The 24,117-nt window shown below is 41.7% G+C and overlaps 1 protein-coding gene across 1 annotated transcript in view; it reads left to right on the top strand.

Moving 5' to 3' along the window:
• Positions 1–24,117, top strand: part of PRKD1 (protein kinase D1) — a 114,502-nt gene that overhangs the window by 42,993 nt on the left and 47,392 nt on the right. Inside the window, exon 2 of the mRNA XM_063290007.1 lies at positions 6,431–6,569. Within this exon, the coding sequence (XP_063146077.1) occupies positions 6,431–6,569 (139 nt within the window). The remainder of the gene's footprint in view (positions 1–6,430; positions 6,570–24,117) is intronic.

Genomic DNA, 24,117 nt, shown 5'->3' with positions numbered 1-24,117 from the left:
TTCCATCAATGACAGCAAGCCGTCCTGGTCCAGAGGCAGCAAAGTGGGCCCAAACCATGATGCTGCCACCACCATGCAGGGCCACCTCTGGACATTTTGATGCCCTAGGCAAAGTCATATTCTGGCACCCCCTGTGGTTGGCTCATCTTCTGATTTTGCTAGGAATTTCAAAAAGGCACCATCTTATTTTTTTTTCTTCGAGTTTTTGAGCTTTACATTTACAATTTTTTCTCAGACATTTTCTCCCTATTTACTGTGAATCACCCTATTTACTGTGAATCACAGTAAATAATTTTAATTACATCAGCATCCATTGTTGACGTATGGCAACAATTCTGTGAAACTATAATTTACCCTTGAGTGGGCGCACAGGTGCACAGAGTGCGCCATTACCACTTTTCTAGATATAACTTCATGTGTAAGGAAGGTACAGTACCTTCGTATCAGACTTCTGTCATGCTTCAGTAGTAATATCAGCTTCCTGAGTTCCGTAATTGTAATAATAATTTCTTTTTTGTAACTTGCAACATCTGATTAGTATGTTGTTCACTGCCATTCAATAACTTTGTCAGTGTTTTCAAAAAGCATAGAAAGAAAACGTTCTAAAGAAATGCGGAAGGACTATCAGATTTTATATTCATGCTGTGTATTTTGGCACCCTCTTCCAATTTTGGTGCTCCCTAAAATTTGGTGCCCTAGGTGACTGCCTAGGTTGCCTAGACCTAGAACCGGTCCTGACAGATGGGATAAGGTTTTTAGGCTGGAATGCAGTGCTTGCCTTTCACCAAACATAAAGCTTTTCATTCAAGCCTAAGAGTTCTATCTTGGTTTCATCTTTTCACAGAACGTTCTTCCAGTAGCCTTCTGACTTATCCACGTGGTCTTTCACAAACTGTAGACAGGCAGCAGTGTTCTTTTTAGAGAGCAGTGGCTTTCTCCTTGCAACCCTGCCATGCTCACCATTGTAGTTCAGTGTTCTCCTGATGGTGGTCTCATGAACACGGACATTGGCCAATGCAAGATAGACCTTTAGTTCCTTAGACGTTACCCTCCCGTAGTATTACATGCCTTGCTCATGGTGTGATCTTGGGAAGAGTAACAGTGGTCTTGAAATGTCTCCATTTGTACACGATCTGCCTGACAGTGGACTGGTGGAGTCAAAACTCTTTGGAAATAGTTTAGTGACCTTTTCCAGCCCAGTGAGCATCAACCACTGTTTTTTGGAGGTCTTCAGAAATACCCTGTTTGAGCCATGACACATTTCCATATACCTCTGTTGTGAAGATCAGACTTTGATAGTAAATACCCGGAATTCTGTTTTATAAATAAGGAATGACCTCCCCCCCACACACCTGATTATCATCCCAGTGATTGAAATACTTGACTCTAATTCCCCCTTCAAATGAACTGATAATCCTAGAGGCTCACATACTTTTGCCACACACACACACACGTGTAGCTTTGGATCATTTTCCTCAGTAAATAAATGAACACATATAATGTTTTTGACTCATTTGTTTAAATGGGTTCTCTTTATCTAGTTTTAGGACTTGTGTGGAGAACAGATCATGCTTTGGGGCGTATTTATGCAGAAATATTAAAAAATTAAACAGATTCACAAACGTTTAAGCACCACTGTGTACTATATGTATACTCTGTCTGTCTATATGAAGTTAGGGGGCTTTGCACCAATTTGCATCCATTTATACTTACCTACACTGAATAACCTTTACACTTGCCATCTGATTTATCATTCAATTTAAAGAGATCCTTCTAGAGCTCTTCCCAATTTTTTTGTTCACTTTTTTGGTGCTCAGAAGAATTTAACATGTCCATGCACACACATACCCAGAAGATTTTGAGAAGTCTGCTAACAAACAAGGCATACGTCTAAGCTTTGCCTGTTCAGTAAGTGGAACATCTCTATATTTGTACATTTTTAATCAAAAGAATGCATATAAAAATCAATATGTATTTTGTACTTATTTTTCCTAATACCAGCCTTTTTGTTTCAAATCGTTGCTTAATAGACATATTTTCTGAGCAATTTACCTATAACTTCATTGTAAAGTTCAGAAAAATGTATAAATACTAAAGAACAACCTAATTTACTGTTAGGAAGCATGTACTATTTCTCCCTAAGAATGAGTTTGCTATTAGCATCAGATGATGTCATTATGTGCTTGTTCTCTGTACTCTTTTATTACATTATGTATTATATGATAGCATCTTATTCTGTTAATTGAAATTATTTTGTTAATGCTCTTGTCAGATCCCCCCGATCAAAGGTTTTACAGAAACCCTTATCGGAGCATCTACCATCATTTCCTTCCCCAAGGAATGGAATCCATGTCGCCAGATGGGAGGGGGTGTGAAGTTGGAGTGTTAAGTGGTTTATTATGGCTGTGGAGGACATCAAGGACACGGGGTTGAGATATGCCAGGAATACCATCTGGATGGGAGGGGGGGTGACATGGTTCCATGGGAAAGGGGACTAACTAAGGGAATGTAGTTTTTAAGTTAGGTTTGAGCGGGAAATCTGTATTCGCAGCTTGCCTTCTGTACCATTCATTACGCTTCATTAAAACAGTTAAAGGAATCCCAGCCTCCTGACTGTGATTGTGTGAATGCTCGAATGATCAGGTGCTGACAGCTCTATACTTAAAGGAAAAATTATATACTCTTTTTTTTTTATTAAGTCTTTTCAAGTGATATGTTTGTTTGTTCTGCTCACTAAATAAGTGTTTAATCTTATACAAAGCCTCTGCTTGGCTTCCATGGTAACCAAAGGATGACTGGAACTCAACTGTCAGAATGACTTGTTCACCTTCCACTTTATCGTTCTGAAGCTTCTGAAAATTAAGGCTGACTAAATGGAATTGGAATTGTGAATGAATAGAGAACAGCTTTGTATGAAAATGTACACAGAGGAATAATATGAGAATACAAATGTTTCCCCATGATTATTCTTGCCTTGTATTTTCCAAATATAGGGGCAGAAATAGTTATGATGTAGACAACATTTGCTGACCATTAGGATAAGTGACATCAAGGTTGTTTCTCAGGCTGCATTGCTGATGCTGATATTGGGTTGGCAAGAGATTCTGGAGAGGAACAGCAAGTTCCTTGCAGGATATAATTAATTTAAGGATGTGTTGCTGATCTTTCATTTAGTTGGCTTGAAAGGAGAATTAGGCAGAATCATGGTGAACAGACTGTTGAATGGCTTTTACTCAGTGGCAGTAATTTTTTTAAAAAAGAAATTCTTCCCTCTCTACAAAAAAGGCAGAGGAAACAATGTCTTTTACAGACCAAGGATTTGCTTGAAGGTAGGGGGCAAAATTTGTCACAGAACTGTATAGAACAAAAGATTAAGAAGCCAAATTCCTCCTTGTCCTACCAGAAGAAAGAATTTAAAGGCTGAAAGAAAGAGGTTACAGGTCTCTGTCTTGCCAAGAGTGAAAGGAAAGATATAACAGACTTTAGCATTGAAAGACTCCAAGGGAAGAGGGAAATCGAGAGGAAAAGAACCAAGCAACAGATAATTTAAAATTTGTGAAAAAAAAACCCTTAAAATAAAGAAAGTATTATACCACCAAAGCATGAAGAATGAAGAGAATTATGAAGCAGGCTTTCATGAAAATAAAGCAACAGCAGAACTCAAGGAGAGTAATTAACTTTAGAAAACTGAGTGAAATCAGCAGGGCACATTAGCTAAGGTAGGAGAAAAAAGGAGAGGTAGAGAAAAATTGAAAGGCTAGCTGAACAATGGAAATGAGTGGTGGAATGCAGTATAGAATACCAGCATCACTGAAATTCCAGCAGAGCCGTATTGGTGGCAGATCCTGTTGTTCTTCTGCACAGAAATAATTGATCACTCACCCTAAAGGAGATAGCAAATTTTGTAAAGCTTTCCTGTCTTCTTAGAGAAGGGAGATGTAGTTTCTACATGCATGTAAACTGAGGGGCCATTTATATACTAGATAGAACTCAATGGATAAGGAAAAAACAACTGTGAAGTCATGTCTCATCTCAACTTTCGGGGAGTTCTCCATATATGTTCTCAGTTGTGTTTTTAAAAAGGTTCGTTTTGTAATTCAGTGCTAAAATGTACTCCTTTGGAAAACTGAAAATTGGCATTTCTGGAAATCAAATCTGTGAACAGTATATGTTCACTGAATAAATAAATAAAATATGGTAATGGTCCTGTTTCTTGGTTGTATTGACATCTTACATTGTTTACTTGGCAGCCATGTGTATTTATTTTTTACTGTAATTGTTTTAATTGTGATTGTTTTATTGTTTTATGGTTTTTATTGTTGTGAGCCGCCCAGAGTCACTGGTTGAGATAGGCGGCTATAGAAATTGAACGAATAAATAAATAAATAAAATGATGGATGAAGTTAACAAAGACTCTATTTCAGTTTTGAAGAGCAAAGGCTGCCAAAATGCATTTTGTATCTCTGAGCCTCTGTTTGTAAATATATCTATCTGTACATATCTGTGCATTATTGTTTGGTTGTGTGATGATTTTAAAAGAAATCTTGAGCCCTACAGTTGGGCCTATGTACTTGGAAGTAAGTATCCCAGTTCTTAATGGAATCCGTTTAACATAAACATTAAACATTAAAGTGTTTAATGTGTCATTAAACCAAGTATAAACCCCTTGAACCCTCTTTTGGTCATGATTCTAAAACTTATTTCCCCCAAGACTATGCTTATAGACTCCATTCACTGACTCCAGAGTAAATGGTTTTCATGGCTAAAGTTTTGGCAAAACTACTTTTAGGTTAGCAAAACAGCATCTATAGTCCCAAAAATTAAATTATAATTTTTAAAAAATCAAAATGACAAAAATCTCACAGGACTGTCATATTTTGGATATTCAGCATTTTCACATAGGATACACAGTTTTATGAGATCTTGGAATGAATGCCAAAATCACCTTTGATTTGGTGATTTGGTGATACTGCACAATTTAGGGCAATTTTATAGGGGTTGTGGGAGAGTTAGGCACTGAGAACTAGAAGTTACCAGGTCCTTGATTTAGAATAATTGGAAGATTTTTGATTTGCTTATTAAAATCTAGATTTCTTGACAGATATCTTTTGGGATAAATTCAGGATCCTACCTTGTATTATGAAGATTTAGATTTCTTTCTTTGCTTGGGAAGTACATCTACCACTGAACCTATTTTCTGTGTTCAGAACTAAGCCCCATGGAAAACTGGGAAGACAAAATTTGCTACAAGGGAAAGCTCTTCCCTTTGCATCTGTTCACTCCATTTCTGCCAGAGGACAATTATTATCATAATAGAACTGGCTCTGAACAAGCCAACAGCTTAGCAAGTTATTTGCTATATAGGCAAGTATCCCCATAATCTTTAAGACTAGCATTTATTTTTTGAAAAATCATGGAAGAAAGGCAAAACAGTTCTTAGAAGGAAATTTATTTGGCATAAAATAATGCCTCTCAGCACAACTTTATTTAGTGGAAAGAGAAAGTAGAATAATGTGGGCTGAAATTAACACATAACTGTCTTTACTCAATAAATATACCCTCCCCTGCCTTGCCATCCTTTACTCATGATTAACTATTTTACATTACAACTTTTAAATTGGCAGGAAACTCAGTGTTATATGATTGAACAACAGAATTCTTCAAGGACTGTATTACATTCCATCAATTTGTACCTGCTACAATCAGGTGGACTCTGTAGATGTGATTGAACATGGAAGTGAAACATGGTTCAGTGGTACAATAACAGTCATTCAGAATATTGCCACAGCAGATTTGAGAAGTACAGGAAGATGCAGTGTGGGGGAGAAGAAGAGGAAGGGCAAGTCCTACTGTGCAAGTAAAATTTGCATGCCTTTTGATGCATTCCATGATATTAAAGATTTAAAGTAATGGAGAAGGGCTTGGAACCACTGAAACCATGATGAGCTATCAAGAAGTAGATGAATCAATTGTCTGACAAAATATAACAGCTTCTTTTATGTCATACTTTTACTTCAAACCTTTACATCAAAATGACTGGATCTGCTGCTATAATACTGAAGATTCAAGGACCTACTGTATAAGAGATGTGTCTGAGGTAGCAGGAAAATGCTTCTGGAATTTTCTTTTAAAAACTGGCAAGATTTTATGAGCAATATATATATGGTTGGAAAAGTGCTTTAATTTTTTTTAAACGTTATTTAAAACTATATTTTCATGATGAATATATAGGAACTGTGCTTTCCAAAATGTCTCCATATCTGAAAACTGTAGAAGTGATATTTGCAGCTTTATGGAAAGAGACATAGTTAATCATGAGCATCTCAGCTAATATTTGCTTTACTTTTGATTTTTCTGGGTTAAAACTATCAAAATAATATTTAAATACTGTTTTTAATTGAGATAAAGTCTCAATACTATCCATTTACAGTTTCCTGAATGTGGCTTCTATGGAATGTATGATAAAATCCTGCTTTTTCGTCATGACCCAACCACTGAAAATATACTCCAGCTGGTGAAGTCAGCTGCTGATATCCAAGAGGGTGATCTGGTTGAAGTTGTCTTATCAGGTAAAATACTTATTTGCATTCTTGTTTCTAAAAACTTTAAATATATTTTAAATATATATTCAATGGCTACTAATTATGTGGGTGATAAAAGAGTGGAAGTAGGTGGTATATTGCCCTCTCCTGCAGTGCAAGAACAAGTAAGAATGTAAATTCTCAGTTGGAAAGACATATTTGTGATGTACTATAATAACAAATGCACAGCCATGTTAATATGAAGAGAACAGTTCAGAAAGAGGGGACTGCATGTAATAATTAACATTCTCTACCAAATCTCTGGAGCAGCACTTAACTAACTTGATGTCAATGCTTCTGTGAAAAAAGATAATTTCTTTTAAAATTTCTTTAATTCTTTAATTCTTTATTAAACAGATTTATAGGGCTGCCCAACTCATACATGGTGATTCTGGGCGGCTTACAGAATTAAAAACCATAAAAATACAATAGACACTCCCTGGCGGCAGCAAATGCGTTCATACCAGCCACTTGACTGGCTCTGAAGCAGCTTGGGGTCCCAAGGCCCATTGACAAAACCACGTCTTCAGGGCCTTCTGGAAAAGGAGCAAGGAGGGGTCCAATCTTATATCTGGGGGAATGATGTTCCAAAGGGAGGGAGCCACTATGGAGAAGGCCCTTTTTCTTGGTCCCACTAGATGTACCTACCTAACTGAAGGACCTGCAATATACCCTGCCTCCCCGCTCTGGTGGGCTGTACATCAAAATTTAGGAATCCATTTACTTACTTCTTTGTTTATTGGATTAAGTTTTTAATTTACCCAATTAGAAAAGGGAATTTGCACATTGCAAAAATAGATAGCAACAAACCATGTGAGAAATCAGAAATCCAATTGGTTTGATGTGTTCTACAAGGGGCTGCCCTAGAAGACCACCCAGAAGCTTCAATTGGTCAAGAATGCAGTGGCAAGAGCAGTGATAGGTATGACTTCGTATGCCCATGTCATACCTCTGCTTTGCGAGCTACACTGGTTGCCAGTTTGCTTCCAGGTGCAATTCAAGGTGCAGGTTGTTGACATAGGACCTGGTTGTCCCATAGTATCTGCCTGGCTGATTCACTTTTTTTTTTTAAAATAAGAATGAATTTATAAGAAAAAGTGAAAACACAAGAGAATTTTTTTTTTCGAAGTTACGAAGAAGTGTGACTTCTGACTTTTAACAGCAAGGCTATACAAACATTTTCCATAGTCAATCCCTTACTCTATATTAAACCAAAACCACATTATTTCTATAAATCATTCCACACTGGCACATAATAAAAATCACTAAGTACAGTTTCTCCCTCCCCTTATATTAAAAGAAAAAAAAAGAAAGAAAACGTTCATATAAACCTCCTAAACAACTTCACCCTCCCCAAAGATAACATCTATTTCATTTTCTCCTTCCTATTACTATACATTTCTGTCTGCCATAATAAAGGTCAAACTAAAAAGCATATAAATTGTCTGCCATTTATACTGCCAGTAATACAATAGTTTTAATGATCTTAATCTTAATAAACCCCAAACCCTCCAAATAGACATTTTATATACCTTATTAATCTTAATCCAAATCATTAAAGATAAATGAAATCAACCAAACTTTAAAAACAATCCAGATAAATATTGTTTAACTCTTATCCCACTTCAAAATAAACCAGAGCATTTACATATTCCCACAATGTACACAGAGCGTTTTTCTTAAAAAGATCAAACAGCCCAACTGCCCCCCTCAAAAACTCCAACTTCTCTTCAGGAAACCTCCCATAGATAATAACCCCTTCTTTTCCATGGCATTTCACCAGAAGATCAATTTCACTTGTGGCTTGCAACTCACTCTCTCCCTTAAATTTCTTCAACTCGACTATCCAATCTTCATCCAGCATTTCAATAGAAATCCCAATCTCATTCTTGAAAGAGACATTTCTGTTACTGTTAAATTCCTCAGTTTCAACCATGACATCCCCAACCAGATGACACATTTTAGACCTCATATTTTCCACAATGTCCTGAATGCCTTGCATAAAAACTTGGTAGGCGTCAGAATCTGTTTAAAATCTTGGTGGAAGTCAGAGAAAGTCTGTTTAAAATTCCCCATGTCTCACTCAGTAGATTATGGAGCCCCCTAGGAGCTTAACCAGTGAAAGTTGAAGATATGAAAGAATTCTGGAATGTGTTTACACAAGTGAAAGTGAGATATGCAGACAGTTCCCAAAAGAAAGTAGAAGCAGAAAACTGAAGGTTCAAATCAGCTGATTCAATGTGTAGGAAAATGCTAATATCTTCAAATTTAGTACAAAAATAATAACTGGGAGACAATTATTTACTCTCAATCCTCCTTAACATTTGGAGGGAAAACAAGGTCCAAAACTTAAAAAGAATTTTTTAAAAAAAGTAATCCCCAAAATAATGATAAGCCCCAAGAGATCCAGCTTCTCCTTGCTGTAGAAAGCCTCTTTTATGGTGTTCTTGTTTACTCATTCAGTCACTTCCGACTCTTCATGACTTCATGGAGCAGCCCATGCCAGAGCTTCCCATCAGTCATCACCACCCCCAGCTCCCCCAAGGTTGAGTCTGTCACCTCTAGAATATCATCCATCCATCTTGCCCTTGATCGGCTCCTCTTTCTTTTGCCTTCCACTTTCCCTAGCATCAGCATCTTCTCCAGGGTACCCTGTCTTCTCATTATGTGGCCAAAGTACTTCAGTTTTGCCTTTAATATCGTTCCCTCAGGTGAGTAGTCTGGCTTTATTTCCTGGAGGATGGACTGGTTTGATCTTCTTGCAGTCCAAGGCACTCGCAGAATTTTCCTCCAACACCACAGTTCAAAAGCATCTATCTTCTTTCACTCAGCCTTCCTTATGGTCCAGCTCTCGCAGCCATATGGGGAACACCATTGCTTTAACTATGCAGACCTTTGTTATCAGTGTGATATCTCTGCTCTTAACTATTTTATTGAGATTTGTCATTGCTCTCCTCCCAAGAATTAAACGTCTTCTGATTTCCTGGCTGTAGTCAGCGTCTGCAGTAATCTTTGTGCCTAGAAATACAAAGTCTGTCATTGCCTCTATGTTTTCTCCCTCTATTTGCCAGTAATCAATCAAGCTGGTTGCCATAATCTTGGTTTTTTTGAGGTTTAACTGCACTTTCTTATTTCACCTTCATCATAAGGCTCCTCAGTTCCTCTTCGCTTTCAGCCATCAAAGTGGTATCATCTGCACATCTGAGATTGTTAATGTTTCTTCCAGTGATTTTAACCCCAGCCTTGGATTCATTAAGCTCAGCATGTCGCATGATGTGTTCTGCATACAAGTTGAATAGGTAGGGTGAGAGTATACAACCCTGCCATACTCCTTTCCCAGTCTTAAGCCAGTCTGTCTCTTAGGGTATGCGTACTTAAAAGAAATATAAATTGGGTGATTTAGAAATGGGGTTGCCAGTCTTAGTGTCCCTTGAAGGCTACAGCACGGCTTGGAAAATGGTGACATCCTCACCTCCCAGCTAGCTCTTACCAGTCAAACGTTAATGCTGTTTGTGATCTTCTGGCTGCAAGCAGCCATCCGGAGGACAGATGGGATAATTCCAGGTGTTTTCCTTTTTCCGGGAAACACTCTTGGGCTTAAGGAAAACCTGCCTGAGCCCAAAAAAACTGCCACTTTGTCAGCTCTTCCTGCTGAGCCCTTGGGCACAGTTGTTCAGTCCTCCATATCCCCACCGGAAGTCTCACCTGGCTGATTCACTCTTGCAGGATTGGTGCATTCTGGGTTCCTTTGATTAAACAATGTCATCTATAAGGACCCTGGAAGCGCACCTTCTCTGTAGCAGCAGTTGCTGTCTGGAATGAGGTTCCCTCCAAGATCTGGATGGCCCCCACTCTGCTGTTGTTTAGAAGAGCCATAAAGATCTGGTTCTTCACCCAGACATTTGGCAAAGGAGAGTGAGACCCTTCACTTCATTCCATTTGGTCTGTCATGCTTGCCATCTTTTATCTCTTAGTGATGTTACTGTAATTCCTTTGATTGTTGTGAGCTGCCCAGAGTCGTTGGGAGTTGGGCGGCATGCAAGTTTAATTAGTTATTAATATTAATTATTATTATTAAGTAAGTCATATGAAGATTACAAACTAATGATGTGATGAGGAAAATTCACTAACAGTCATAGCTAAAATGCTAGCTCCTAATAGGGAGCTATTGAGGGTTTTATGTTGGGGCAGAGAGTTGGCTAAAGAGGATTGTTTACCTGCTCCTTAACCAAATAATTGTCAGGGTCAGGCTCGCTTCGCAATAAGACACGGACTCACCTAATGGGTATTAAGGATTTCCGGTTTATTGGAATGGTGGCTGACAGAATGAAAAACGGGAACGGGGGGTGTGGTGTGGAGGTGTCCCTTTTATACCCCCTTGTAGGGCCCCGGGCTCCTCCACCCTTTATTGTCCCGATCCCTCTTGATGGGATCCTGATGGCTGCATGGGCGTTTTCCCGGTGTCTTCCTTTGTCCCCTCGGTTCTGGTGTGTCCTCCAGGGCACCAGGTGTGGCTTATCTCTGCTCATCCGATGTCCTTCTTTTCAGCTGTCTATGGGTCCATGGGTGTGGGTGCTTTGGGTGCTTGTTTTAATCCCTGGTTTAATTATCTTCTTCCTCTATTCCTTGATGATCATGATCTACATTGTGAGGCTCTTTGTGCCTTGCAACGAGGTCATGACATGCTGCCCCCCAAAGATGTCTTTATGGTGCTGGTTTCTCTGGGTATGCCTCGTGGAACTGTCTAGCTAGTTGTCTTGCCATGACATGTTGTGCCTGGACCCACTCTGGGTGTGAGAAATGTTTCCATTTAATGAGGTATTGCAGCTTACCTCTTTGCTTTCTTGAGTCCAGTATCTCTTTTACTTCAAAATGCTGTTGGTTGTCTATCATTATGGGTGGGGGTGGAGGTTCTTCCGTATGCCATTTGGATGTGCTTGTTGGTTTCTGTAGTGCACAGTGGAATACTGGGTGGACCCGTCTCAAGTTGTGGGGCAGTTCCAGTTTGAAAGTAACTGGGTTGATTACCTGTGTGATTTTGAAGGGTCCGATGAATTTCGGTGCCAGTTTCTTCGAGGGTTGTGAGGTTTTTATGAACTTAGTGGAGAGGTAGACCCTATCTCCCACTTTGTAGTTCGGTGCCTCTGCCCTGTGGTTGTCCGCATATTTTTTGTACGTGGTTTGTGCGTCTGTTAGGGCCGTTTGGATGATTGGCCAGGTTGTTGCCAGCTGTGCCGCCCAGTCGTCTGGTGAGCAGGGCGGGGTTTCAGGTTGCAGCAGTTCTGGTATCGGTACAAAGTCCCTCCCGTAGACCACCTTAAATGGGGTGTGGCCAGTGCTCTGATGTACCGCATTATTATAGGCTACCTCTGCAAAAGGTAGTAGGTCTACCCAGTTGTGCTGTTGGTAATTTATGAATGCCCTCAGGAACTGTTCAAGTGTTGAGTTTAGGATCTCTGTAGATCCATTCGTGTGTGGATGCCACGCAGTGGACAGTGCTTGCTTAGTCCCGATTAGTTTTAAAAATTCCTGCCAAAACTTTGACGTGAACTGTGTGCCTCTGTCGGTCACCAACCTGTAGGGGGTGCCATGAATCCTGTATATGTGTGTTAGGAACAAGTGTGCCAGTTGTTGTGCGGAGGGGATGGTTGCGCACGGGATGAAGTGTGCCTGCTTTGAGAAATAGTCTTTTACCACCCATATCACTGTTTTCCTTTGGCTGGGTGGGAGGTCCACAATAAAATCCATGGAAATTTCTTCCCATGGGCGGGAGGGGCTGGCTACTGGCTGTAGCAGCCCTTGGGGTTTCCCCCCTTTCCGTTTGGTGGTGGCACATGTGGGGCAGTTGGCCACGTAGTCTTTCACGTCTTTTCTCAGGTTTGGCCACCAAAATTGCCTCCTCGTTAGGTGAAGGGTTTTTACGAACCCAAAATGTCCCGCAGTCTTGTCATCATGCGATCTGTGTAAGATTTCCCCCTGCAATGATTCTGGCACGTACAAGGCTTTCTCTTTCCAGGCGATGCTGTCCTTGATAGATACATGGTGTCGGTTGTTTTGCAACCATGTATCTGTTTGTAGTGCTTGTGTGAGTCTTTGTTGCCAGTTCAGTGAAATTGAATGGCAGCTCCGATCGTTCCCTGTCGTTCGTGCTGGCGTGCGCTGATTCCTTGTCTGGCTGCGCGTGACAGCTGGGCAGCCCAGCTGTTTCTTGGTCCATACTGTCCCCACGATGTCGGAGGCTTGCGTGTCGTCCTGTGGCTGTCGGGAGAGGGCATCCGCCAGGAAGTTCTTCTTGCCCGGTATGAACTTCAGCGTGAAATTGAACCGGCTGAAGAACTGAGCCCAACGCACCTGCTTCGGGCTGAGCCGTTTTGGCGTGCTGAGTGCCTCCAGGTTCTTGTGGTCCGTCCAAACCTCGAAGGGGCAGGTGGCCCCTTCCAGCAGGTGCCTCCACGTTTCCAGAGCTGTCTTTACTGCGAACGCCTCCTTTTCCCATACATGCCATCTCCGCTCTGTTTTGGAGAATTTGCGGGAAAGGTAGGCACAGGGTTTTAGGTGGTTGTTGGAGTCCCTTTGAAGCAGGATGGCTCCGATGGAAAAGTTGGAGGCATCTGCCTGCACCACAAAAGGCTTGGTGGGGTCGGGGTGTTGTAGCACTGGCTCAGCTGTAAAGAGGTTTTTTAGTCTCTCGAATGCCGTTTGACAATCAGCTGTCCAGTTTAGTAGCGCCCCCAGGTTTCTTGATTTGCGCGTGTCCCCCAAGCCCTTAGTCTTAAGTAGGTTAGTTAGGGGTAAAATAATCTCTGCCAGCCTTGGTGTGAACCCCCTGTAGAAGTTGGTGAATCCGAGGAGGCTTTGGAGTTGTCTCCTCGTGCGTGGGCGCTCCCACGCCAGTATGGCTTGGACCTTGTTTGGGTCCATTTCTATTCCTTTAGCTGAAATCCTATACCCTAGATAGTCAATTTGTTTCTTGTGAAACTCGCACTTGGAGAGCTTGGCAAACAGCTCTGCCTTGCGGAGTTTCCTGAGCACTTCTTTTACCAAGCGTTCGTGCTCACGTTCCGTTTCCATGTAGATTAATACATCGTCGAGGTAAACCAGAACCCCCTTAAAAAGGTGGTCACGCAGGACCTCATTAATTAACTGCATAAATACCCCCGGTGCTCCTGCCAGTCCGAATGGGAGCACCTTATATTGAAACGCCCCCAATGGGCAGTTGAAAGCAGTTTTCCACTCATCCCCCTCTCGTATCCATATGCGGTAATAGGCTTCCCTTATGTCCAGTTTAGAGAATACCTTACCCTTTGCCAGGTGGGACAAGATGTCCTTTATTAAGGGTAGGGGGTATTTATTTGAAATGCTTGCTGCGTTTAATCCGCGGTAATCTGTACAGAGCCGCAGTGACCCGTCCTTTTTCTCACGAAAGAGGACTGGCGCTCCCACTGGAGAGTTTGCAGGCTCGATAAAACCTCTTGCCAAGTTTTTGTCCACAAAGTCCCTTAATGCTGCCAGCTCCCGCTGGGTCATGGCATATATTTTGGGTTTGGGTAGGGATACCCCCGGGACCAGTTCAATGGTACAGTCTGTTTTCCTGTGGGGGGGGGGGAGTTTGTCCGCCTCTTTCTCGCCGAAGACGTCGGCGAAGTCCGCGTATTTGGTTGGCAGTCTCTCTGGCAGTGCCATCTCTCTGTGCTCTGCAGTCGTCGTTGCCCCCCCCCATGGCTGCTCGGGGGACCCTGTTCCCTGAAGGTGCTTGATAATGCCCGTCAGCAAACTTAATCTCTCTGGTTTTCCAGTTGATGACTGGGTTTTGCTGCACGAGCCATGGGATCCCTAGTATGAGTAGGGGTTGCCCCACCGGTGCCACGATGAAAACCAATTTTTCCTCGTGGCTGCTGAGCCTTAGCGCGGTTTCTCTGGTGTATTGGGTGACTGGGCCCCCTCCCGCTGCAGATCCGTCGAGCTGCGTGAACACCAAATGGTGCTGAAGTGGATAGCAGCGGAGGTTAAGCGCGGCTGCCAGGTCTGGGTGCATTAGGCTTTTGGAGCAGCCAGAGTCAATTAGTGCCCAGACCTTTTCAGTCTTATCCCCATGGGTGAGGGTGACATGAACATAGAGGGTGGGGCTTTCCTCACTCACCCCTTTGTCGTTGCGCCTCTCACTGTTCTCCACCTGTCCTTCAGCGCCCCTTAGGCCAGGTGGTTGTCATTTCCTGTCGGCTCGTTGGGATTGCTTCCCTCCTCCTCTGAGCTGTAGGGGAAGTGTCTGGCTCGGTACTCCCCCTTCGCTGCTGGTCACTTTCTTGGCGCTGGGGTTGGTGCGGTTGGTGCCCTCCTCGTGCTCTCTCTGGGTGTCGATTTGGGGCATGCTGCTGCCTTATGGTCTTCCTTGCCGCACATGAAGCACTGCCCTTTGGCGAAGCGCCGGTCCCGTTCCTCCTTCCCTGGTTGGGGTCTCGCCTTCCCCTGCCTTGCAGCTGTGTGTGGGGGTCTTGCTGCTTCCATCTGCTGCGCTTCCTTCTTGGCGTGGAGGAACGTGTCGTGGGCGTCCTCTGCTTCCCCCGCCAGCCAGATCCATTCTGTCAGGGAGTTGGGATTGTTGCGGCAGAGTGCCCACCGGAGAACGTTTAAGTTAAGTCCTTGTTTGAATTTCTCAATCAGAGTCGATTGAGACCAGGTGTCCACTTTTCCGGCTAGGGCTTGAAACTCCATGGCATACTCTGTCATGGAGCGCTGGCTTTGTCTGAGTGTTTTCAGCGCCCTTTTTGCTCTTTCTTGCTCCAGGGGATCCCTGAAGTGCAGCTCCAGCGCCTGCAGGAATTCTGTGCTGTCCTGCAGCGCCGGGGCGCCTGATTGGCACAGCTGGACGTACCAATCGGCGGCCCGACCTTTTAGCTTTATGGCCAGGGCATTCACTTTGCCCCTTTCAGTTCTGAAGCAGGGACCCCATTCCTCGAGGTAGTACCTCACGTTCGTCAGGAAAAAGGAGAGTTTAGAGGGGTCCCCGTCAAACTTTATGCCAAAGTCCTTGGCAGCTGTTCTGGTTTGGCTCCCGGTCCCCTCTGGGCCATGCAGCGGGCTCCACGGGGGCTGATGCGGGTCAGATTGTCTCCAGTCCTCTTGCGGTATTTGTGTCTCTCTCTGGGTCTCCTCGCAAGTCCGTCGACCCGTCGCCCGGGTGGGGGGGGGCGGGAAGTTCTCCCTCGAGTGGGCTCCTGGAGCCAGGCTCCGCTGTCGCCACCGCCGTATGCCGAGTCATCCCTCTGTCTCTCGTCCGGGTGCGCCTCCAGTCGGGTGGGCTCCTGGGGTCGGGTTCCGCCACCACCGCCGCCGAGGTCATCCCGCTGTCTCTCATCCGGGTGCGCTTCCGATCGGTGGGTGGGCTCCTGGGATCGGGCTCCGCCGTAGTCGCCACCGTCCGCTGGGTATCCGCTCCATCTCTCGTCCAGGTGCGCCTCCGGTCGTCGGGTGGGCTCCTTGGGCCGGGCTCCGCCGCCGCCGCGCTCACCCCGCCGTCCCTCATTCGGGGGTGCCTCCATGCTGCTGCTGCCGCGGGGTCCCTGCGCTGCCGTCAGTTGTTGTAGCATCAGCCGTATCGCCTGCACCCCTTCCTCCAGCGCGTTGAGCCTCGCCGCCGTCTGCGGACTTCCGCAGGTGCGCTCGTCATTCTGCTCGCCCTCGCCATTGGCCATTGTGGAGGATGGACCTTCCCTTGGTCCCTCCGGGGTGCCAGGCACTCCCTCGGCTCCATCCTCCCGGTTCGTCTTGCGCTTCCTCCGGGGTTGCCTGCAAGCCTGGAGAGGGTCCCCTCATCTCACCCCCGGTGGCCCGCGGGCTCCGGGGCACCGGGTTGGTTCCCTCCCCCTCCGCTTCCCCCGAGCTGGATCCCATACTTACCGGGGCGTTACACCGCCCGGACCTCAGCCACATCCCGCCTGAGGGGAGCGGGGCTTCATCGCCAGGTGCCAAGGGGTTGCGCTGCCTCGCTCCGTGGGTTTCCATACCTAGCTGGGTCCCTCACAAGCTTGTTGGATAGGTGCTAGGTAGAAAATTTTTTTGGCGGTTCCTGTTTTTATGTCAGGGTCAGGCTTGCTTTGCAATAAGACACGGACTCACCTAATGGGTATTAAGGATTTCCGGTTTATTGGAATGGTGGCTGACAGAACGAAAAACGGGAACGGGGGGTGTGGTGTGGAGGTGTCCCTTTTATACCCCCTTGTAGGGCCCCGGGCTCCTCCACCCTTTATTGTCCCGATCCCTCTTGATGGGATCCTTGATGGCTGCATGGGCGTTTTCCCGGTGTCTTCCTTTGTCCCCTCGGTTCTGGTGTGTCCTCCAGGGCACCAGGTGTGGCTTATCTCTGCTCATCCGATGTCCTTCTTTTCAGCTGTCTATGTGGGTGTGGGTGCTTTGGGTGCTTGTTTTAATCCCTGGTTTAATTATCTTCCTCTATTCCTTGATGATCATGATCTACGTTGTGAGGCTCTTTGTGCCTTGCAACGAGGTCATGACAATAATGTGATAAGTATTGTCAGATAATAAAATGTTTGGGTGCCAGTGACAATGTCTTCCCGTAGAACCCCACCATGTGATAAAAATTCTGATCACCTTTCTCTTACAATTTGTATAAGAGTTAAATTGGTACATAATATATGATTGTACTATATCCAGTCCTATAATATCTACTCCAAAATAAGTCCACTTTAGTTCAGTCGGCTTATTGCCAGATAAATCTGTCTACTATTGTAGCTTAAGTGTAATTGTTTGCAATATAATGAAATGTAGCCAAAATATACGCAAGCCATTTGCCTATATACTTTCCCTTAGGCATTTTTAGCATATTGTCCAGTGAAATTTAAACAGTAAATTTATGAAAGTTGGTTCTATTTATGTTAATGGAATATAATACTATGCAAAACACTAAATTAACATATATTCTGCAAGACATTAAGGTATTCAAATAATCTGAAAAATAAATATTTATTTTTATTATTTCAAAATACCATATTTTGATATAGAGGTTATCTTTTTCTTTTCCTGCCAAATATTCTATTATGTGAAAGGTTTTTATATCCTGAATTTCACAGATCCCACAGGGATAAGCATCTTCTTTTTTTAAGAGACAAAGAATAGCATACTCTATAGTTGGTAGCTCATTTTAATAAAGCTGGATCAGAACTCATGTGTTTCTTCATACATCTGGATTTTTTTTTTAGTTCAGAAAGGAAAAGTACACTTAAAATAATGTTCTATAAATTTGAATAGGCTTTCAATTTGAGATGATGTCTTCCCTGGCATGTAAAATTACAGGTTTCTTATATAATGTAAAAAAGTAGAAAGTTGGAGATATTTTCACAAGTTTGTTCCATCAGGCATTAATAGATTAAAACTTTTTCAAAAAGTCAAATTGACACCACCTGCCAGCCAAATTTGTGGCATTACATAATTGAAAGAAATGAAAACTATTCTATAATAGTTTTATCTGAAATCTTAAATTTTATACTAGCACCAGTTCGATCCAAAATTACATTTTACGAATTTATAGGCACATTGAAATCATTGCATAACAACTTAATGTAATCAGAGAGAAAATGAGATATTTTATACAGGCTTTTTTCTTTAGAAGAGAAACTAGTTAGAAGATGTTACTGAGCTTTTGCACAGAATCACAGAATTCCAATAGGGGCTTTTTTTTTCACCCAGTGATGGTGAATGATTTTTTTTTTAGTCCTTTTCTGTGTCTGGGTGCCTTCTGGATCATGTGAAATAACATAGCACTAGTATCTGTCTAGATGTAAGGTTGAAATTCCAAACTGTTCAAGGTGTAGCCATCTAATGAGCAAATCTAATTTCAGTAGTCTGAAAATATGAAATGGAAAGCAATATTCGGTAGTTTTTCAGAGCCAGTAAGTATACCATTTACAGCTTATGTATAATCACTGTACAGGTAGTCCTCACTTAATGACCATTCATTTAGTGACAGTTCAGACTTACAACAGTGCTGAAAAAATGACTTATAACAGGTGCTCACACTTAACGACCATCACCGCATCCCCACAGTCACGTGCTCACAATTTGGGCGCTTGGCAACTGGTTTGCATTTATGACCGCCGCAACATCCTGTGATCACCATTTTCAACCTTCCTGGCCAGCTTCTGGCAAGCAAAATCAATGGGGAACCACGTGATTCACTTAACAACCATATGGTGCACTTAACTGTGGTGATTCGCTTAATGACTGCTGCAAAAAAGGTAATAAAATTGGGTCAGATTTGCTTAATGACCACTTTGCTTAGCAACCAAAATTCTGGTCTCAATTGTGGTCATTAAGTGAGGACTACCTGTACAACAAACCACATATATGACTATTTATGAGGTTTCCTATGATGATGTTCTTTGGTATCTTTCTGTTTTTTTAAAAAAATCAATTCTTCGATATACTTCCAAGAATGTAGTAATCATTATTATGTGGAAGGAATGGAGCAGTAATTATTGTATGGAAGAAAAATAAGAAATTATCCAGCAAAATTAACATTTTGACTCAAATATAGGGGTATGTCTTTGCTGATACTTTTTAAAAGATAATTTTAAGTATATTAATTCTATCTGTGTGTCAGTTTGTGATTCATACTTATGTCAAAATTCTATGAGTCACTTTAAAGGCAGACTGGCAGGTAATTAGATGATATAATTTTGTTTCTTGGTAGAGCATTGGTTGTTGTGTAGAAATTAAAAAACATTACACCAAAAGTGGAAAGCATATTTATTTTATAGAACATACTTCAATGTGATGAAGTCACTTAGTCTCTTTATATGATACCTGTGTTCATATAGCATGCTCATCGATGGTCAACTTAAACATGGTCTCCTCAATTACCATATTCTTCCGGCTTCATGTATTACTCTGAGCCATAGGCTGTTGTTGCACAACTTGATAGGCTAGGTGTGTTTGGTTGGTTTATGGTTCATTGTGTTGTGTGAATACAGTTGATGTGCCCAGTTGAAAGTTCTTGGCCTACCTTGGATTGTGACATTTTTATAACCGTTTGACCATTTTTGACAGATTGTGGAGGATGACAAGCTAGGAATCTTACTGCAAGTCTGGCACCCAATTGTTATGAACTTTATTTAAGCATAATTATTCACCATCAGTTGATATTTCAGCATTTAGCCATAATGGTTGATGCCTATGACTAACTAGGATACACATTCCAGTGAGGGTGACTGAAATGGATAGTTAGTGTGATGTGAGCAGGGAGACTGGCACATTATGGAAGGTGTAGCCCTCAAGAGAAGAGAAGAGAAAAGAGAAGAGAAGAGAAGAGAAGAGAGGAGTGATGGGGGTGCTTAGATCTCCAGAGGTATTTCACATTTGAGAGAATTCATGCAACTTCAGATTTTAAATACCCAGACCCTCTCATACTTTTTGATGACATACTGCTTTGAGAATTTTATAGAGCTGCTGATTTACCTAAGACCACTTAGATGATACACCTCTAGGAACAGATGACTCAGTATGCCTTGCCATTTGCTTTGTCATGCCCTTTGGAACAGAACAAAGGACTATGAATCAGCCAAACCACAGGGAGACAAGAAGAAACAGGGTGAGTGCATTACATTTGGCAGGTGTGCACTGGAAATGATCTTAAGTCAAGGTTGGTTTCATTTCACCTCTTTTCAGGCAGGGACTTCAGTAAAGGAAAAAGGTGTAGGACATGCAATGGCTTGCAGCCAATTTAGTGCTAAAATTACTTCCCAAATAAGGATTCATGATATATTCTGACCCTCCTCCTTTAGATAAAATTCAGTGACATTAGCCCCAATAACTCCAAAGGAGTTATTGTAGGGGATACGTGAATTAAACAAAGTACTCAATAAAATGCCACAAGTGTATTAGTCAGTTTTATAGTGGAGTATTGGTTAGGTTTCTATATGTATTCACCTTGTTTTAAGGTTTATATTTTATAAACAGGCTTATGGTAAAACAATTGAAAATGTTATAAGAAAAAGAAATAATGAAATAAACTGAGGGACACAGTGAACACAGTGCATGATTCAGCAGAAAGCACTTCTAAATTACTCATAAATAAGGCATAAAAATGATTTACTGTAGTTTGCCATTCAAATGAAGGGAAATACCAGCATACTTACACTGTAATCCTAAATATATTTCTAATCAGAATTAAATTCTAAGAGCTCAGTGAGGTTTAATCCCAGGGAATGGGGATAGAGTTATGGAATTAGGATTCTGCTGGTATGAATCACTCTGATATGGCTTAAACTAGAGATTTGAGATTCAAGGAGGGCATTATTTAAATTTCTAATTCAGGATTAAAAATGCTGTTTTCTAAAAAGATCCATATGCTGTGATGAGGAAGCATCAAAGTACCTGCAACTGCTTTATCTTTTGTGAAAGAATAGGATGAAAATACTGTAGCTAGGACAACAAACTTGTCAGACGACATTAACCCTGCAGCGTGATGCTGGATGTCTTCCTGGTATCCAATTTTTAAAATATTCTATCTGCACCTCTTTTCAGGCAGGGATGAGTGAAGGATAGTACAGCAGCCTCTGAATTGCCCAGCAAAGAACCTACATTATCCTGAGCTAATGCAGGGAGTCCTACCCCCAACTGAAAACTAAAAACTTTCAAAAACTGTTTAAAAGGTATGCTGTTATTTTCCCATTTTCTTTTCTAGGGTACTTGACTTGCCTTTTGTGATAATGTAGCTTTGTTGCCTCTGAACGTTAACTTTTCTGGGCTTGGCTTAGCTACCTGGCAAGGTTGGCCCCTCTGGGAGGGACCCTTCATCAGTGACAGGAGTTGGTTATGTGGGGCTTGTGCCTTACTGGCATTACTGTAACATAATTAATTGATAATAAGAGTTTTCAGAAGACTTTGATATGCTTCAACGCCATCTGATTTAATTTGCTGCTTCAAAACAGTCCTTGTTTTGGTTCATGAATCTGCCTCACTGGGATGATTTGACAGAAGCTTTATGAAATCAAAGCAGCCCCTTTGCAGCTTTGCTCATCCCTTGAAAGCATACATTCAAATATGGAGAGAATTTACTTTTAAATTTTCACTCTGGAATATTGCTGAGGAGCTTCAGAACTACATTTTTGTTAAATAAAGTTTAGATTAAAATATCAAATGCATAGGTTGCATTAGCAAATTACATAGGGCTAGTTCACAGAAGAAATTGACCTTTGTGTGATTCTTAATTGCTCTTGGATTATATGAAATAATACTTCACGGATATGTTTCCACTGCAATTTCTCTGATTGTGGTACTCTATTTTTTAACTCCTGTGACAATTGAAATTGCATTACAAGTATATTTATGGATTATTGGTTCACATAGTACGCTTCTAATTTTTTTTTTTGTATTCCTAAGACTGTGCTCAAAGAATTTTAAATGCAGTGATTTATAGGTATCACGAGCATTCTTTTTTTGTCTTCCTTATCCTACTTGAATGCTGGTGCTTATTGTTTATTAGTGAGAAGAAGCACTCTGCATGCCTTCAAATATACTGTTATTTTTTTTGTCTTCATATGCCTCAGCTGATAATGGATTACAGTCCTCTTGAAGCCTTGCTTACTACAAGACCTAGATGATAGGTTAAATTGATAGGAAACATGTTTGACTGATTTAACTTTTGTTTTGAGTTGTCATTTTTGTATGGATTTAGCCTTGAACTCTAACTGTTCACACATTCTGCTTTTCTGTCAAAGGTGTGAGCTGTGATGATCCCATAATTAATCTGCCGAGAGCCTTGCTGGACAAACTGGTTTTAATAAGATATATGTCAGTTATTTCCCTGCCAACTGACTTGGAGTATAAGGATGAAGGCTGTATAGTAATAAAATTGTTACGGTAACTGAGGCTGCAATATTGGGAGTTATTTATAGTATGTTTACTTATGAGTAAGCTCACATAGGATTGTGTGCATATCATGAACAGAACAGCTTAATGCTAATGCCTGTTAAAACATGTAGGTGCATAATGCTCAACTATTACGTTTATGTTGGAATGATCAGGGGTCAACTCAGCATTGTCTCATAAACATAAGGAGGTCTTTCTAGTAAACACATCTCTATTGTGCTTGTGGGATGTCACATGGGTCACCTGATTTCCACTTCTTCCTCCTCCTTGGGTTTGGGGATTAACAATCTCCATTACCTCTTAGGCACACCTGCAAGCAGAAGGTGCTGCAGAATTCAGCTCTGTCCTTTTATCTCACTTGCACGCAGACATTTCTATTCCACATAGAAATGTGTCTACAAAGAACCAGTGATGAATAAGTGCTTTCTACTATGAATCTACTTGTATCCAGATCTACTGAATAAATGCAAGCTACCTTTTTTTCTCTTCATCTAACTACTGTGTGAAGACTGAATTTATTTTCTGAATGTAATTAAGCTTAATGTGCAAGTTTCTTTTTGGTTCACACTTCTACTTTGCAAGATTGTTGTTAGCTGCTTGGAGTTCTTTTATTAACCGTTAAAAACTCCATCCGTTTATGCAACTGAATATCTTCTGAAAATGATCCTGTCTGTGGAAATGAATGGAAATTGTACATCAAGGGAAGAAACTAAATGTTCATATTTTAGTTGTTTATGGTTTCTTGTTTCATAACAAAAATGTCTTGCCTTCTTCTGGTTTCAATACAAAACTGAAGATGCTGATTTTGATGCAGCAAGTGCTTGATAGTTTAACTCAAATATGCAATCTAAAATACCAGGAGAAGAAATTGCTGTTGTAATTGGTGAAGACCACAACAGTACTTACAGAACCAAAGTTGAACCTAATGGGAAACCAAGTTTGTTTAGAAATGATGTGTTTTCTTCATGTTGATAGGGGAAAGAAAATCACTAATACCTGTATTTGGAGTATACAGGTAGTCCTCACTTACCAACCGCAGTTGGGACTGGCAACTCTGTTGCTAAGCAATTGTGAGGACTTCAGATATCCCAATAGTAAGAAATCTCTCTGGAACCAGTTAGGTCTCAGTAAAGTATTTCATTTACTGACAGATACAGTACCATTGCCCTCTGCATCTAAAGACTCAAGGAATCGTATTTCCCCCTGCCTTCTTCTTTTATCAGACTGAAGTCCCCAACTTCATTTGAAATTGAATATTTACAACTGCCTTCTGTTTTACAACATGGGCTTCGGTAACATTCTTCACTGCCCGTTGGCAGATAACACTTTAGACACAGCATTCTGGTGTCAACTTGCTGAGTCCGTGAAGTTTCTAAGTCTTGCTGGCTCTGTGATGTTTCCAGCTCTCACTCACATCAGTCAAGTCTCCCCCCTCCCTCCTTTACAACCCATGACAGAGGAAAAGGTCCAGAAGGGGGTTTTATGACTTCTGAGGCCAAACCTCTGACATTCCGCCCCCACCTCCCCCCACCCCAAATCTCCCTCCTCCTGATGTACTTCTAGAAGAGAAAAGAAAGAAAGGTTATATAATGCAAACATGTACAGATAAAATGATTAAATGGTTCTCTTCCTACTTTACTACTTTGGTTTA

This window comes from Candoia aspera, chromosome 1 (assembly GCF_035149785.1).
Source record: "Candoia aspera isolate rCanAsp1 chromosome 1, rCanAsp1.hap2, whole genome shotgun sequence".
Lineage (NCBI taxonomy): Eukaryota > Metazoa > Chordata > Lepidosauria > Squamata > Boidae > Candoia > Candoia aspera.
Note: the sequence above shows the minus strand (reverse complement) of the source record. Positions and strands in the feature narration are given on the sequence as shown.